This window comes from Pecten maximus, chromosome 16 (genome assembly GCF_902652985.1).
Source record: "Pecten maximus chromosome 16, xPecMax1.1, whole genome shotgun sequence".
Classification (NCBI taxonomy): Eukaryota; Metazoa; Mollusca; class Bivalvia; order Pectinida; family Pectinidae; genus Pecten; species Pecten maximus.
In genome coordinates this window covers 13,854,295-13,873,195 of record NC_047030.1, presented here as the reverse complement: position 1 = coordinate 13,873,195, position 18,901 = coordinate 13,854,295, and the positions used below count along the sequence as shown (strand labels likewise).

The 18,901-nt window shown below is 34.1% G+C and overlaps 1 protein-coding gene across 1 annotated transcript; it reads left to right on the top strand.

Annotated features, from left to right (window-relative positions):
- The first annotated feature begins 3,058 nt into the window (after positions 1 to 3,058).
- Positions 3,059 to 17,973, top strand: LOC117345347 (receptor-type guanylate cyclase gcy-23-like). Its single transcript, XM_033908417.1, is given in 8 exon segments — positions 3,059 to 3,809; positions 7,490 to 7,764; positions 10,977 to 11,096; positions 11,098 to 11,410; positions 12,030 to 12,197; positions 14,791 to 14,889; positions 15,961 to 16,052; positions 17,356 to 17,973. Coding segments are annotated over 8 exon segments (1,887 nt in total). The 5' UTR covers positions 3,059 to 3,127; the 3' UTR covers positions 17,494 to 17,973.
- The last annotated feature ends 928 nt before the right edge of the window (positions 17,974 to 18,901 follow it).

The following is an 18,901-nucleotide window of genomic DNA, read 5'->3' as shown; positions in this document are numbered from 1 at the left end:
TAATAGATTTACTGGTTTTTAATGGTAGTAACCGCCATATATTTTGACAAATTTACAAGAAAATTTAAATGTGCCAGACATTTTACGGTCAACGACCAAAAATGCATGCATAGTGAATAATTACAAATAAATAGCTCACTTCATATCATTGGATTGTAAACTCCATTTAAATAGTGTCTATAAACAGTCTATATATAACCTCTTTCTTATATGAATAATATCTAAAAAAAACCCAAAGAGGTCAGTTGTCAAGCAGTGAGGGCAAGCCTCGTGTTTGTCAACTGATGGATTTCCTTTTGTTATGAGATCCTGTGGTCTCATCCTCGTGTGAAATATTTCATTTCTTTGCAAAATCTTGTTAGTCCACGTTGCCGAACATTATTCTCAATTTGCATCCTTTAGCACGAAGTTCAAACTGTTCAGAAGTGGCATTCCTCGTGAAATGCTATACCGTTTGCTCATTGCCAATGTCTCGCTGATTAGTATACTGACGCAGACATTGGCAAATTATCTCCAAGAACCTTTTTTGTGTGTCTTTTGTAAACTTCTTTGATGACTTATGACAGAACAAAAAGACTTTTTCATTTGGGCGAACGCTGAACTCATTGGCTAGGTAAATATATACATTATAACAGCCTAAAGGGAAATGTTTAACAAAATAGACCTATGGGGAAAGTCTTTTAGGGTTTCTAGGAGATAAAGAATATAACCTTCTTTGAGTATAATATCTCTTTTGTAGCAATGGATATGGCAAATGAAAGGTATCAAGACAAACTGAAATACAGCAAAAATATGACAATATTTTTTTTTCAACTGGGGTATTGCATTGAAACACATTGACCTATCAATGTAGATTTAACTCATTTTAACCTGACGGGAAGTGCTCTTGTTGTCGTTTTCAATATAGATAAAATGTCATTAGTTCATTTCAAAAGCAAAACGAGTTCATATTTAATTTCTAACTAGAGCTGTCACCGAGGGGGTGACAAGTATACTCCCCGCTTTTCCATGATTGGTTTGGATACTTTGCGAAGCTGCCTATTTATGGTACTATAACCAAATCAAACATGTTCCATGTTTAGGTAACAACTAAGTGAATACATAGCCGAACAAAATTTTGCTCGTTTTTAAAGAAAAGGGGCATAACTCTATTAGAACTGGTAATTCGGCAAAATCTTTGCATATAGCTAAGCCTCGTAGGGTCCTCTAACTACATACCAAATTCTGGTAAAATCCATTGAAAACAAAGCAAATGCATAGCCAGACAAGCTAGTAACCATTTTATACATAAAGGGGCATAACTCTGTAAAAAGTTTTTTTTTCGGAAGAAGCTGTACTGGAGACACAACTTCATGGCATTTAATTCAATTATCATACATGAACGATAATTAAAAAAAAGTGTTAACAAATACTCATAAGTTTTATATCCATTTAAGAATGTGCTCCATTTATTTGAAATACTTATTTCAGTAGGATCAGTTGCAAAGGTCTAGTAGTGAAAACGTCATTTAATACAACTTTGCCTTACTAGTAAAAATTACTATTGGTATAAGATTCTAAAAAATAATAAAAAAAATCTTACTCGTAGAACTTTTATTCGACCACATGGTGACCTTGCCAGAAAAGTAAGCATAACAGATATTTGCATGAAATAAATTTGGAGTTCAGCATTTATGCATACTTCATCATTTATTGAGAGATATGTATCCTCCGCTCTGCTCTATTTTATTTAGCACTTTAAGGCCATTGTTTTAGGGTAATGCAAAAAAAAAAAAAAAAAAAAAAAATAGCAATCAGACAAAACACAAAATATCTTCACAGTACCAATTTTGTTTTTCCGACTAAATAGCTAAGACTTTCTTTAACGGTTCAATAAAATTCACACCAAACGTCGTATTGATCAATCCGATTTCTTTCATTGTTTCCAGATATCTTAAGCAAAATTGTTCCGGAGAACATGCACATAAAATAGTTAGCCTTTGCCTTTCATGTCATTAGATACAAGGTGCATAACTTTGGAAATCATTCAATATGGAGTTTACAAGATTTCCAATTCAACCTCACATGTCAACTTGCATGGTTTATAAAATTTAGTGCACGCATACAAGACCTAAATCTAGAGACCATATTTCAATGCATTAATTCTAAGTCAGAATTGATATTAATTTTTGGGGCTAAATTGTTTAGCTAAGCTAAGTTATTCTTCCTATATTCAGTATTGTTTAAGAATTAGATATTACAATACTAAGTTAGTTCAGTAAGCAATCATATTTCTTGACCTGACCCAAACTAGGGCGAACAAAAAATAAAAATACCCAAAGGTTGATAATGAACTACGTAAAACCGTACATGAGTAGACTATATAAGATAATATCGAAGTCTCAATTCCCAAAACAATTAACAACCGTTCACCATTCAAACTTGCCAGGAATAAAATCAATTGTTCGATAAACAATTTGACATATATTGTGGTTATATTTTCTAATTATGTAGGTAATTTTCACGTTTAGGTTATTAGTACTGTACATACTCTTTTACCCCTTCAGTATATGTCGTGCATTATATACGATGTTGTTCTCCCCTTGAGCATCCACAATATTTATTGGCAGCCGTAACAGATCGATATTCCTGACAGCTGGACAGGTGAAGGATTACAGCGGTGAGCTAACGTGAAAATTCAGCATCGAAAGTCTTCGGTGACAGTCAGCTAGTTAAGTGAATAGTGTATTTCACATTGCAAAAGTGGCCGCACGATGAAGCACCAGTAGAAAATAGTATCAATTGAAAGACGTTTGAAACCGCAAAGATACTGTTATTGATGTGTTTGGAATACACAGGACTAGGAATGACATTTGTTCTGTTAATGTTTTATTGTGTGATACAAATGTGGGCTATAACAGTGTCTACATTCAGGGTGGAGACATAACGTCGTTTATCTCACAAATTCAAATTGTCGAAATATTATTGGACATGAATTAATTAAATCAATTTCCATCACGGACAGTGGAAAAGCTTATACTTATTTGAATCATATATCAAATAAAAGCGGTTTCACCGATCATACGTGACTGAAAAGTGTCTTGCTAATGTTCAACACAGTGACAACTTGATACACATAGAAATTAAGATGAACACATCCAGAAACGTGTCGTTTGGAATATCAAATGAGGTAGCAGTGTCCACGGGATGTTGTGCCGAAGGCTGCAAATACAACATCCTGTCTTCGCAAGGGAGACGCTTCCAAATAACTAAAATTCTAGCACTGGCACTGTTTCCTATTATTGTGTTAAGTGTGATAGCATCCATCAGCGTTATTGATAATGCAGCCGAATTGTCTCTAAAGGAAGACATTCAAAAGGGAATTAAATTCAGCCTCGAAACTGGAATTCTTTTACGCTTTACTCAGATCGAAAGGGGGATGAGTACCTTGTATCTCAGTTCACAATCGGACACCCAGGCATACCTCACACTAATGGAGAAATATAGTCTTACTGATAGAATCATAAACAATTTAAGTCAATGGCCTCCGTTAGCAGTGGGAAATCCGCCTCATTTTCAATCAAAAGCAAGTTATTTTGAAAACATTAAACAATATCGGAATCGAGTAATCTCTGACAATATTACTATTGAGGATGTCATTAACAAATACACCAACGACAATGGCGTAATCATAGGCTGGGTAGCCACCTATATCCGACTGTACACCACTGGAAAACTTTGGATGAACCTTGTAGCATACTATATGCTTCTTCTTGGAAGCGATGAGATTGGTTTAGAGCGTGCTCTCGGAAGTACATATTTCACGACAGGTAAGAACTGGCTTTGAATGTCGCTATCACCTGAAAAGCTTGCCATTTACTAATGAAAACAATAGGTTTTTTTTTGCTTGGCATTACTATCTCATTTTCAAATATTCTTAATATTCTAATGTTGATATGCCTGGTGGTTACCACTCTTACTCCTATTTTGAGATTGTGACCCAACCCATCGTATTGATTAATTACTAGAAGTAACATTATACATCGAACAATTTGAAATTGTATCTGCATATTATAATAACTCGTTTTGAGAAGGTTACTTCTTGAATTTTCAGATAGTAAATAGTCCAAATTCTGAGTTATTTATTGGTCAGAAAAAAGAAGGAGACAATGTAACAGCTTAAAACCCTTGTGATGGTTGTGGGTGTTAATTTATTCTAAAGTGACAAGATGATTAAAGTACAGCGCTGTCGCGTTATAAGTCTCGGTGTAAACATCTAATTTGACGCCTCGTTCATAAAATGTTAATTTTGTGTATGTGTTAAAGGTTTGCGTTACATAACAATAGGATGGGTGTTGGAGATACAGGTTGATAAAGACCATGCGAAAATGTATGGTCGATATCATAATCAAATTCGTTTTCCTAATGCGATACGAATACGTGTTCGATGCTTGTTAAGATGCTTAATGATTCCGTTGTCTTCCATTAGTTCTCATTTTGAGAATGTTACTTCACACAGACATGACCTAGATTTGTTAAAGCAGTTACCGTCGATGAATAAAAAAACAACAAAAAAAACGCTTTCTCTTTCAGAGTATCTGGTCTTATACTTTTTTCAATACACCGTGTAAATATACATCATTGTTCCTTTTTGCCTTGGTTTATCTATTCTAAATTGAAGTTGTAGTTCCGTTACCATGTAGGAATTCATAATTCATGCTTGTTTTCTTTGATATAAACATGTTTAGAAATAGTTGTACGGTGAAGTTTGAGTATATTTTGTTTCTATTATATCTAACTATCAAAACATATTGAAAGGTGTTGAGATCTTGTGTGCCTTTAGTTCAATATCAAACTTGTGACAATGTTTACACTGCATTTATTATATGAATGATTGATTCGATTCAGATTCAATCATATATGATTACTTTACACCAATGTTACCTTCAGATTGATATGTGATGTAATCTTGTTTCTACCACAATACCCTGTGTTATTCAACTCTCAGACCATCAGTTAATCATTACAGCCGTTGATTAACAATCTGTTTATACCACACGTGGTATACACTCTGTACGCATTTTGATTGGCTAACACGGTGAACTTTGGCCCAAGCTGCAATTGTTATTGACGTCATCAATAATTTAATGACGTCACATCACCGGGTGCCGGACGTCACCAGTACACTTTATTTGCATACGCGAAATTATACTTGGCCACGTTTCCCTTTGATTCAAGCCGATATTATTGTGGTAGAAACAGGTCACACGACTCGAAATTGTTGGATATGGAATTTATTTCACACTCGTAAGTTATTTTTTTAAAGTTGCAAAAAACACTCGCTAAAGCTCGTGTCTTTTGTAACTTTTAAAAAATAACTTACTCGTGTGAAATAAATTCCATATCCAACAACCACTCGTTGTGTAACCTCTATTTACAAGCAAGTTAATACAAATGTTGATTAACATATTTAATTATCACGATTGAGATTTATACTTACTACCACTACCCGATTGGAGTGATGAGTCTGTGAGCGCCAAGTGCTAGTTGACACAAGTAACCTGTGGTAGCACTGGAACACCTCGATGGTGTGAAGATTTAGTTTTTCGATACGTAAGATTACGTGCGTAGGTGAAAGTAAACGGGTGAAAGACTGAAGACACTTATTATATACTGTAGCGTATACAAATAGTATACATAACATGTATATATTAATCACCAATCATATGCTGTAGCGTATACTAATATTATATAAAACATGTTTATATTGAATCACCAATCATATTCTGTAGCGTATACAAGTATTATACAAAACATAACATGTTTATATTGAAACACTTATTATATACACTTATTTCTACCACAATACCCTGTGTAATTCAACTCTCAGACCATCAGTTAATCATTACAGCTGTTGATTAACAATCTGTTTATACCACACGTGGTATAAACTTTGTACGCATTTTGATTGGCTAACACGGTGAACTTTGACCCAAGCTGCAATTGTTATTGACGTCATCAATAATTTAATGACGTCACATCACCGGGTGCCGGACGTCACCAGTACACTTTATTTGCATACGCGAAATCATACTTGGCCACGTTTCCCTTTGATTCAAGCCGATATTATTGTGGTAGAAACAGGTCCCACGACTCGAAATTGTTGGATATGGAATTTATTTCACACTCGTAAGTTATTTTTTAAAAGTTGCAAAAAACACTCGCTAAAGCTCGTGTCTTTTGTAACTTTTAAAAAATAATTTACTCGTGTGAAATAAATTCCATATCCAACAACCACTCGTTGTGTAACCTCTATTTATATATGTATATATTGAATCATCAATCATATTCTGTAGCGTATACAAATATTATACATAACATGTTTATATTGAATCACCAGTCATATGCTGTAGGGTATACAAGTATTATATAAAACATGTTGATATTGAATCACCAATATATTCTGTAGGGTATATAAGTATTATATAAAACATGTTGATATTGAATCACCAATATATTCTGTAGCGTATACAAGTATTATACAAAACATAACATGTTTATATTGAATCACTTATTATATACTATAGCATATACACATATTTATATATGTATATATTGAATCACCAATCATATATTGTAGTGTATACAAATATTATATTAATCACCAATCATGTTCTGTAGCGTATACAAATATTATATAAAACATAACATGTATATATTAATCACCAATCATATTCTGTAGCGTATACAAACATTATATAAAACATGTTTATATTGAATCACCAATCATATTCTGTAGCGTATACAAATATTATATAAAACATGTTTATATTGAATCACCAATCATATTCTGTAGCGTAACGTTTACAAATATTATATAAGATATGTTTATATTGAATCACCAATCATATTCTGTAGCGTAACGTATACAAATATTATATAAAATATGTTTATATTGAATCACCAATCATCTACTGTAGTGTATACATATATTATATAAAACATGTTTAAATTGAATCGATTGCCGTGTATTCCCGGCATTTGCATGAATGGGTTGATGGGCAACAAACGGGTATCTACACTAAGCAGACTTAATAACAAATGCATTGTATATAAGTACAATGTTATTGTCATGCACATAAATGTTATTTGGAAGAATGGATCGAAATTATGAACTTAAGTGCGAGCGAGCAAAAAGAAAATGATTGAGTGAAAATGAATATTGAAGTATTGTTAATAGAACTTTATTGAGAAAAAAATGCTTGAATATTTTGCGAAGAAAGCAGGATGTGCGGGAGTGCTGATTGGTATGTGTGAGAAACCTCCGGTGTGAGGACATGTGTTGTATTTTGAAGGCTGACCACTAGGGTTCCAACCTTGGCAGCATTCCAGGCTTTTTCTGTCTCTGTATTTGCAATTAACAAGTACAAGAAGAATTTTTAACATTTCAAATTGTATTAATGAATAATGAGCACAAAAGTAAAGTATTATGCTTTAATCAATGTTGTAGGTGTTTTACCTCACAAGCAATCGGCGTTGTACATTGAGAAGAAGGTGACAGCAGAACGCTACTTAGAAATCAGTAAAAGCTATTCTGACGAAGTTCGTCGTCTGACGGAGACATACTTAGACAATACCGAGCTCTATAGAACCCTTAATGACATGCGCACGAAGATCATAATGAACCAAAACATAACAACTTCGGCTTATTCGTCCATCCAGTGGTTCGATAATATGACGTCATACATCGATATCATGATGGATATAAAGGACACTATCGCACAGGTAAGAGTAATAGTATATCGTATTTCTATGCCTTTTTATTCCGCAGCTCAACCTAATTTTCTAAGTGAAGGTACAAACCTAGTAAACTGTTTCAAGAGATCGAAACTGATATCACAGGCATTAAACACCTGTTTTTTTTACCTGAATACTCACAAATAATCATATATACCATTAAAAATCGATACCAGGAAACCCTCGTCTGATGTTTCCTCAAACTGTCCTGTTAAAGACCTCAGCACTCGCATTCCAAACCAGTCAACAATTTTGTCATATTTGATTTCTGACCGACTTGCTAGAATGTTTTAAAACCATGAATGAAAGTTTATCGCCCAATTATACATGTTTATTAGTTGTGTATATCGCTGAATAATTCTAATGTTTATCAGCTGATTACATCGCCATATAATTGTTATTTTTATCAGCAAATTATATCGCCCAATAGTTAAACATACTTATTTGCAAATTATATCGCCCAATAGTTAAACACTTATTAGCAAATTATATCGCCCAATAGTTATACATACTTATTAGCTAATTATATCGCATAATAAACTGAATGTGATTAGCAAATTATATCACCAAATAATTAGACATGCTTATTAGCTAATTTTATCGCCTAATAAACTTAATGTGATTAGCTAATTATATCGCCCAATAATTATGCATGGGTATTAGCTAATTATACTGTCCAATGCAATTAATGTTGATTAGCTAATGAATCAACAATTTATATCACCCAATAAAGATTTAATAATTAACTTCAAACTATTTTTTATGTTACCTTTTTTGTTATGGAGGTATAACAAAAACAAAACCCCCCAAAAAACGGAGTGCAATCTAGGTTTATAATGTAGAGTGTCACTCAGGTTTTTTTTTGTGTCATTGCTCAATAAAAAAAATGATTTGATTTAATCCTTATAATTTAATATACACCCTGTGTCACTTTATTGATGGACTCTCATCTCCTACAACTACAAATCATTACGGTGCTCCATCCGCCAACCAAAGTTACGTTAAAGACGGCGACGTCGTTTTGACTTTATGGACTGATAACATACATTTCTAAGCTAAGGAAAATGCTTAGTACAAACAAGACTGAATTATACATGTTTATTAGCGAATTATATTGTTATATCGCCCAATAACTATACATGCTTATCAGCTAATTTAATCGTCCAATATTTCAAACATTCTATAGCGAATCATATAGCACAATAATTATGTAGGATGAAATCAACGAAACTTTACACGATTGTTAGTGTATAACCAATGGTATGCAAGCATTTTTTGTCTTTGTTTTTCGATTTGACAAAAGGTCAGTCAGAATAAGGCTCCTGATTGGTCGAAGTTTACATATTGTCCATCTCGATTAAATTTAGTATACAGGTGTAGTATGACTCAGAGAAAAAGAACGGCGGTTACCATTTTTGGAAATTGTTTGAAAAAAAAATGACCATCATTCCCTGGCCTCTGATTAGTCGACATTTCAATGTTGTTCGATATTGATGGGTGCGTCGGTACATCACAGGACACTGGTTATTCTCGTAACATCGCTTTCACAATTCAAGAAAATAGCCGCCATTTCACGGCCTTTGATAGGTCGAAATTTAGGTTTGTATTTATATCATTGAATATGAGTGTATATGGGTATAAAGGAATTGTGAATGCAACCGAATGGGTTTTGTTGCCATACCAACTACACTGAGGCGTCTGTTTGGTCGAAATTAAAGCAAACCAAACGAAACATCGAAAATGAAATACATATATATTCATACCTAAATGACACACAAATAAATATATAAAAATAGTAAATAAATAATAAGATAAAAATATGCATATCACTAAACGCTAAGTACCCACGTGACATCACAATTTTGCTAGCATTGACATATTGCTCGTAAACTTTAGAGTAACTATCAAAACCTACTTATCGTTAACCCCGTTACCTAATGGTCACGTGTTTTATTGGTATTATGTATCATTAGATATACACACGGCACGATATCGATGTCGTTTCGTAAAATGTCGGGTTAATGAAACAAGCCAAACATGCAGTAATCATCACTTTAGCATGTCTTCTTATCTCTGACAATACTTTAATGAACTAGAGATGTTAGTTTAATGTGGCCTTACGCAAATGAATGACTGCTCTGCCGATCGGTTGATTAATTTGTTACATAGCTGACGAAGGAACCTACTTTCAGTGACCGGAGCATGTATACGTATTTCACATGGATGCACTTTAAGTAAACAGAAATCAATGAAAATAGTTTCGTAAACATAGTAGACTTCTGTGTTGGAATATGCCAACAATTTTAGAAAATGTTGAGAATTATTACCAAATGCCTTCTCTGCCTGACACTACATATAAGGTCATTATTGCGATTCTTAAACTTCCAATCAACAGAACTTTGATTGATAAAGAATTTATTTTACTCATTACATGATCGAAGGTTGGAGCTAAATTGGATACTGTCAGGCAATTTGTTCAACTGATAATCAACATGATGGGAAACCGACCGAGCCATCCGCACTTAAAACCATTTTTGTAAGGAGGTGGAGGAGCTTTAACGTTTCTTTATATATGCTGGGATTTCTATCCTAATCATAAAAAAGTAAAACACCTATAAAACTGCATACTACTTTTCCATAAGATAAATATTAACATTATTGACTGAAAGTTTGTTACGACCTTGAAGTCCGCGGCTACAATGTTTCCACTCTAAAGTAGATATCGCTCGAGCGCCTGTGTACACTCACATGACTACCTTACACGTACTTAGCCTCTGATTGGCTGCCATACTGAACACAAGTTACACGCGCAATATTACGCGCGCAAAAAGTATAGGACAGTTAATTCCCGCCATTCTGCGAAACTTGCAGTCTCCTTACTACGGCAAAAAAACATTATCGTCGTTATTTTTGTCGCCGTGACTGTTGTTGTTACAGTTGCTAGAGTAAAATTTTACTAAGCATTATTGCTCGAAACCCCCCCTCAAAACAAAACAAAAACAAAACCAAAACAAAAACAAAAAGCTCTAATGATAACAGTAATTAGCTTTGGGAAAGGCAACGTCTTCTCCATGTGTTACCTAAGTGAAACATAGCAGAATGCACACTGTTATAACAGTATCGTTCTGTGAGCTATGTAAATTCGTTGTGTGTAAATGAGTCGGATACAACAATCTCTAAGTCAATGTAATCAATTTCAGAATATAGTAAACAGTCTACAACAGGAGCTGGATGCTGTCAGTGTAAACTACCAATGGAGTATTGGACTTCTAATAGCTACGCTATTGCTGTATCCCTACAATTTTAGTTGTGGTGTTCAAACTTACCAAACAGATCCAATTAGTGGCGTTATCCTTCAAGGAAAAGGCGTCTTCATTGTCAAACGAAAGGAAACGCAGTGAGGCTCTTTTATGTCAACTACTGCCGATATCTGTTGCGAAGAAGATGATGGAAAATGAAAAAGTCGAACCAAGACTGTACAGTTCCGCCACAGTATGTTTCTCAGATATTGTAGGATTCACCACTATATGTTCAGGCTGCACTCCTTTCCAGGTCGTCGAATTGCTGAACTCATTATACAATACATTTGATTCTAGACTGGAGAAATACGACGTGTATAAGGTGGAGACCATCGGTAAGATTTACTACCTCTTCAACATAGGATCTTAGATCTTTATATCATTTGAAATTTTTTGTAACGATTTTTTAGAAGTTTTTATTTTTGCGAGTCTTAGCAAGCAAACATTAAAACTTCGTGACAAGTTTTATAATCTAGATTTGATTTTTCAGAGCTTTGATTAGTTTTAAAAAATATTATATGAAATGGTGACACATTTAAGATACTTACTATCAAGTCTTTTTGCTTGAATAAAGTTCTTAAACTATTTTAACTCTTTATCTTACCTCGAATACATGTTGATTATAGTACCAAATATTTTACCGTTTCTGGAATATATATTCCATAGTAAAAGAGTTAAATGTCCATCTGAATATAATCGTTGGTATGGATACTTTTACTTTATCATTGATCGAATATATATTTATCATATATCATGGTATTGAACATTTTATCTTTGCCCGATTATATATATATTTATGCAAATATATCAAAGTGTTGAATATGTATGTATATAGAACAATTACATATATAACGTGAGGAAAAAGAAAACAATTTTTTCGTCAATTTTTCTATTTATATCCGATATATTTTGTAAAACAATGATAGATTTGCTTATTGCTTGTATATCTAAAAGGCGACGCGTACATGGTTGTGTCGGGAGTTCCGGAGACGAACGGCGAGCGCCATGTCTGTGAGATATCGTATTTGGCCTTAGACTTGAGGGATGCTACCCAGAAGATAGATGTAAGGCATCTGTCGGGCAAAAACATCAGTTTGAGAATACGAATCGGCGTCAATACAGGTAATCCTCCTAACGCTAGCCATTTATATATAATTATCCGAACCTCTAAGATAGGATTTATGCATTTCAAGTGCAACCTAATTGTTTCGAGAGAAATTGTTTTGGCAATGGAAAATGTTTAAATCCAACCATATTTGTTTTCTGAATCATCGTAAATAGTAATTTGTTGTAAAGAAAACGATAACAAACACTGAGAGGTTTGTATTTATGTTGTTTATAGACCCTGTAGTGAGGTGTATTTATGTTGTTTATCGACCCTGTAGTGAAGTGTATGTTGTTTATCGACCCTGTAGTGAGGTGTATGTATGATGTTTATCGACCCTGTAGTGGGGTGTATGTATGTTGTTTATCGACCTTGTAGTGAAGTGTATGTTGTTTATCGACCCTGTAGTGAGGTGTATGTATGATGTTTATCGTCCCTGTAGTGAGGTGTATGTATGTTGTTTATCGACCCTGTAGTGGGGTGTATGTTGTTTATAGACCCTGTAGTGAAGTGTATGTTGTTTATCGACCCTGTAGTGAGGTGTATGTATGATGTTTATCGTCCCTGTAGTGAGGTGTATGTATGTTGTTTATCGACCCTGTAGTGGGGTGTATGTTGTTTATAGACCCTGTAGTGAAGTGTATGTTGTTTATCGACCTTGTAGTGAAGTGTATTTATATTGTTTATCGACCTGTAGTGAGGTGTATTTATGTTGTTTATAGACCCTGTAGTGAGGTGTATGTATGATGTTTATCGACCCTGTAGTGAGGTGTATGTATGATGTTTATCGACCCTGTAGTGAGGTTTATGTAAGTTGTTTATAGACCCTGTAGTTAAGTGTATGTTGTTTATAGACACTGTAGTGAGGTTTATGTATGTTGTTTACAGACCCTGTAGTGAGGTGTATGTTGTTTATCGACACTGTAGTGAAGTGTATGTTGTTTATCGACCCTGTAGTGAGGTGTATGTTGTTTATCGACCCTGTAGTGAGGTGTATGTATGTTGTTTATAGACCCTGTAGTGAGGTTTATGTAAGTTGTTTATAGACCCTGTAGTGAGGTGTGTTTATGTTGTTTATAGACCCTGTAGTGAGGTGTATGTTGTTTATCGACCCTGTAGTGAGGTTTATGTATGTTGTTTATAGACCCTGTAGTTAAGTGTATGTTGTTTATAGACCCTGTAGTGAGGTTTATGTAAGTTGTTTATAGACCCTGTAGTTAAGTGTATGTTGTTTATAGACACTGTAGTGAGGTTTATGTATGTTGTTTATATACCCTGTAGTGAGGTGTATGTTGTTTATCGACCCTGTAGTGAGGTGTATGTTGTTTATCGACTCTGTAGTGAGGTGTATGTATGTTGTTTATAGACCCTGTAGTGAGGTTTATGTATGATGTTTATCGACCCTGTAGTGAGGTGTATTTATGTTGTTTACAGACCCTGTAGTGAGGTGTATGTTGTTTATCGACACTGTAGTGAAGTGTATGTTGTTTATAGACCCTGTAGTGAGGTTTATGTATGATGTTTATCGACCCTGTAGTGAAGTGTATGTTGTTTATCGACCCTGTAGTGAGGTGTATGTTGTTTATCGACCCTGTAGTGAGGTGTATGTTGTTTATCGACCCTGTAGTGAAGTGTATGTTGTTTATCGACCCTGTAGTGAGGTGTATGTATGTTGTTTATAGACCCTGTAGTGAAGTGTATGTTGTTTTTCGACCCTGTAGTGAGGTGTATGTATGTTGTTTATAGACCCTGTAGTGAGGTTTATGTATGTTGTTTATATACCCTGAGTGAAGTGTATATTGTTTATAGACCCTGTAGTGAAGTGTATGTTGGTATATAGACCCTGTAGTGAAGTGTATTTATATTGTTTATAGACCCTGTAGTTAAGTGCATATTGTTTATAGACCCTGTAGTGAGGTATATGTTGGTATATAGACCCTGTAGTGAAATGTATGTTGGTATATAGACCCTGTAGTGAAGTGGATTTATATTGTTTATAGACCCTGTAGTGAGGTGTATGTTGTTTATAGACCCTGTAGTGAAATGTATGTTGGTATATAGACCCTGTAGTGAAGTGGATTTATATTGTTTATAGACCCTGTAGTGAGGTGTATTTATATTGTTTATAGACCCTGTAGTGAAGGTGATTTATATTGTTTATAAACCCTGTAGTGAAGGTGATTTATATTGTTTATAGACCCTGTAGTGAGGTGTATTTATATTGTTTATAGACCCTGTAGTGAGTTTTATGTATGTAGCCTAGGACATGTAGTGATGTTAATGTATATTGTTTATAGGGCATATGGTGAGGTTTGTGAGCTTTTTGTATGTTTTTATATAGCACGTGGCTAAGTTTATTAATGTTGTTTCAGGGCATGTAGTGAGGTTTGTGTATGTTGTTTATAGGGCACATGTGGTGAGATTTGTGTATCTTATTTATAGGGCATATGGTGAGGTTTATGAATGTTGTTTATATGGCATGTAGTGATGTTTTTGTATGTTTTATATGCACTGTAGTAAGGTTTATATATGTTGTTTATATGGCATGTAGTTAGGCTTATGTATGTTGTATACATGCAAGGTATTGATATGTAGTTTTGTTGTTTGTAGGCCCGGTAGTGTCTGGTATTGTTGGTATAAAGATGCCGAGATACTGCCTGTTCGGAGATACAGTCAACGTAGCGTCCCGCATGGAATCAACAGGAAAGCGTAAGTTATATATTAAACAATGTGCATCAGTCAATGTCTATAAACAGTTAAATAGTATAATATGTTTAACATTCTTTTGATAATTGTAAAATTGACATTACCTTCTGTCCCATTTGATTATACGTGCTTCTTTTGTGATTTATATTAGTCGAAAAAATACTTACAATTATTGTTAAAACAAATTATCACATATATATTAGATCCTTACATCTTTAACACGTATTTTCATATACAGACACACTTGCAAATAACACAATAATCAGTTAAGACCATTCGATAATCATAGTGCAGACTCAAAGCGTAAAAACTTCCATTGAACATGTCATAGAAGTTTGGACACCATCACAGGCTTCTTTTAGTTGTCTGTAAGAACTCTACTGCAATTCTCTGTCATTTATAGATCAAAACTTTTCTGTTATGTTGTAAAGCTATGTGATCATTCCACCATTAGCTCAACATTCAGTCTAAGCCTACAGAAGGTTCACAATTATTATTCTTTACAATATCAACACTTAGCTATACTTTGCGTAGGTGTTAAATGTCAAAGCAGATTTTCTATTTTAAATCTAGACTTTGTTCTAATTATATAAATTTTATCGGTATTTGTGATATGTTGGCAACTTAATTACTTCTGTATGTTTTCACTACTTGTGAGAATCCTATCCACTTTTTCACAATAATCGGACTTGATATCTTCCTGTTTTTGAGTGCCTAACCTGATCTCGGTGCGGTGATAGTCCTCCTCAGAGAGTCTGATGTTTGACACGTGCTAAAGGTTAAACAAATACCGTAGTTTGTTTGTAAGGGGTTCATTGTTATGTATGTAAGTGTTGCTATGGTGATAGTAGATTGAATTTGATATCTCAACGCTCTGGATGGTGACATGATTTAACCGTTAATTAGTCCGTTTTTTGTGTGAGATGACTTCACAGTGAGATTCCACTACAGTAGATATTACGTCACAAACTATGGAATGTTTATAGCATATTCAACGTATTCAACGTATTCAACGTTTGGATAACACTTACAGGTCCAGTTTGTATTTTTTTCAACATGATATTTTATTTGTAGCTCAGATGATACAGATAAGTGCTACCACTCTGGATGCGTTAGAAAAGTACCCTTGCTTCCAAACACAGGAGAGAGGATATGTGGAAATTAAGGTACGTACGAACAGCTCTATAAACATATCGACCAGTTCAGAATGTTCAGCCAGAGATTGTCTCACTTTTTATATTCATAATACCCTCGAATCTCGTTATTTCGAAGTCAGTGGCGCCATCGGAAAATCGAGATAATGAGAGTGTCCTATATAACCCAAATGACGAGGTAAAGCGAGATAATCAGGTGTCCTAAATAACCCAAATGACGACATAGGTGATACTATTTTTGGATTGATGTTTGCTATTGATTAAAAAGAGAAAATATAAGCAGTGCAAAAATTTATAAAGCAAACAGTTAAAAGATGGAAAGAATAAAACCCAGAAAAAATACGGAAAGAATATAACACATGGAAAAGCTGGAAAGAATTAAAAAAAAAAAACAAGACGGAAAAAAATATAACACATGGAAAAGATGAAAAAATAAAAGACAGGGAAAAGACGAAAAAATAAAATACAGGGACAAGATGGAAAGACTGAAACACAAATAAGAAATAGTAAAAATAAAAGACAGGGAAAGATGGAAAGAATGAAATAGAAAATATAGAAATAATATAACACAGGGAAACGATGGAAATAATAAAACACGGGGAAAAGATGGAAAGATAAAAAAATGAAAAGAAGAAGAAAAGAAAAAATGTAACACAATGAAAGCGTAAAGAATAAAACACAGTTCAAAATGAAAAGAGTAAAAATAGGTAAAAGGAAAGAAATGATAAGACATAAGAAAGAAAAAAAACCAGGGGGAGAAGGAAATGATATAACGCAGGGAAAAGAAAGAAAGAATACAGAAAAAAGATAGGAAGATTAAAACACAAGGAAAATATAAAGGAATAAAAATACATAGGAAAAGAAGGAAAAAATAAATCAGAAAAAATAGAAAAAAAACACAAGGAACAGATGGAAAGAATAAAACCCATAGAAGAGGAGGTAAGCATACAACACAGGGAAAAGATAGAAAGAATAAAGAAAAGGAAAAGATGACAAAATAAAACACAGGAAAAACATAAAAAGAATAAAACACAGGTAAAAAGTAAAACAATACAATGCAGTTAAAAGATGGAAAGAACAAAACAATCAAAATTAAAGCACAGGGAAAAGATTGACTGAGTCACTGTTAAGCAACTCACTATACATTATATGTATAAAGATTATTAGATCATTGTATCAGTGAACTTGAAGACGCTTATATATCATAACACTCTTAAGACAGATATATCTTTTTGTAAAATACAATTCATTATAATAATAGATGCAATTAAGATATATAACCGAATACCGTTAATATTGTTTTTCTACTCAACAGGGAAAAGGTGAAATGAAAACCTTTTGGTTGCTACGATCAACCGTTCCGAATGTTCATCTACAACGTTTGGATAAAAGTACAGCCCGACATTTTTCAAGCCCAGTCAACTCCCAGCATTCCGATTATGAGAACGTATGACCTGGATAATGATGTGCCCTGACTTGTTGCAGTTTCACATTAAGAAATCAGTGATGGTTCCATTGTTATCGTGTAGACACATTATCAGATTTCCGATTGCGTTGTGTCCTCGTAGTAGTCATGTAAACGTACGTACGTTAGCGGTAATCCTTAAATTTAAGCGGAAGATTTTCAAGCTTGAATGATGAAATACGATTATATTAACTACAATTTTTGTACTATATTTTCTATGCCAAATATTGCAGTAGCACCATTCCATCAATGCGCTATTTCTGAAAACAAATATATCTGCTAAAATATAAGTGCGCCGAAATTAGTACGTTTATAGTATATCATTATAGTGAGAAATATGGCAAAGCGTCGCGAAAATCTACATGTTGTGACTGATGTGTCGAGTCCTTATTATTCTATCATATTAGCATGAGTATTTCATAACTAGCAATTGTTTAATAGTTATATAATTGAAACCTAAGTATTGAAGTGAGGGTAGGGAGTTTGGGGGGGGGGGGGGGGGGGGGGGGGGGGGGGGGGCACAAATAGAAGAAAACAAAGTAAATTGAAACAGATTACCATGACGACGAATTGAAACACTCGTAATACTAGCGATAACACAAGATACAGAAATGGACAATCTGCATTAAAAATCTATTGGTTTTCATTGCAAAGGACACTTACCGTATAGCGGGAAATTTTAGCGGGGCTTTAATTTGGCCATTTGGCGGGTCCGTATAAAGATCGCCAAAATTTAACCCGTCAAATTTTAACACCGCCAAATAAAAAGACGCGAAAATTTCAATTTCGCCAATAGTTTCCGTTCCGACCGCCATTTACCTTTGATAACTCAAGAGAGTTGTTGCCTGGCAACTGTCGGCCAAAATGCCGATAGGTACATGTAATACGAATAGCTAGTGAACAACTACTCACGATACATGTATAGCAATACAAGTATGACATATAAGGCATCATAATTATTTTTTTGTGAAAACAAAGCCGTCTACTCATACCATTCAATGAACTGATGTTAACACTTTACCTGTAGACTCATTGTTTAACTTACCTGTACGTATACACATCATACAATAGATGACCATGGCGATATCTTACGGTTGATTGAATTCTCTTTGTCTGTTGCTTGTACACATACACATATAAACACTAATTTGACAAATCTACATGTATGTGTTCGTCTGAAATTTTTTGGTAATAACTTCCGGTAATACACACTTAATCAACACGGATTGGATGTATGGACATAACATAGTTATCTATATATACCGGTAGATAATATATATGCTCAACGCCAAATTAAAACCCTAGATTTAAGGAAAATCGCTAAATTTTAACCCGCCAAAATTTAACTTTCAGTTTTCATGACCAAAGCGCCAAATTTTATGACCGCTAAAATTTC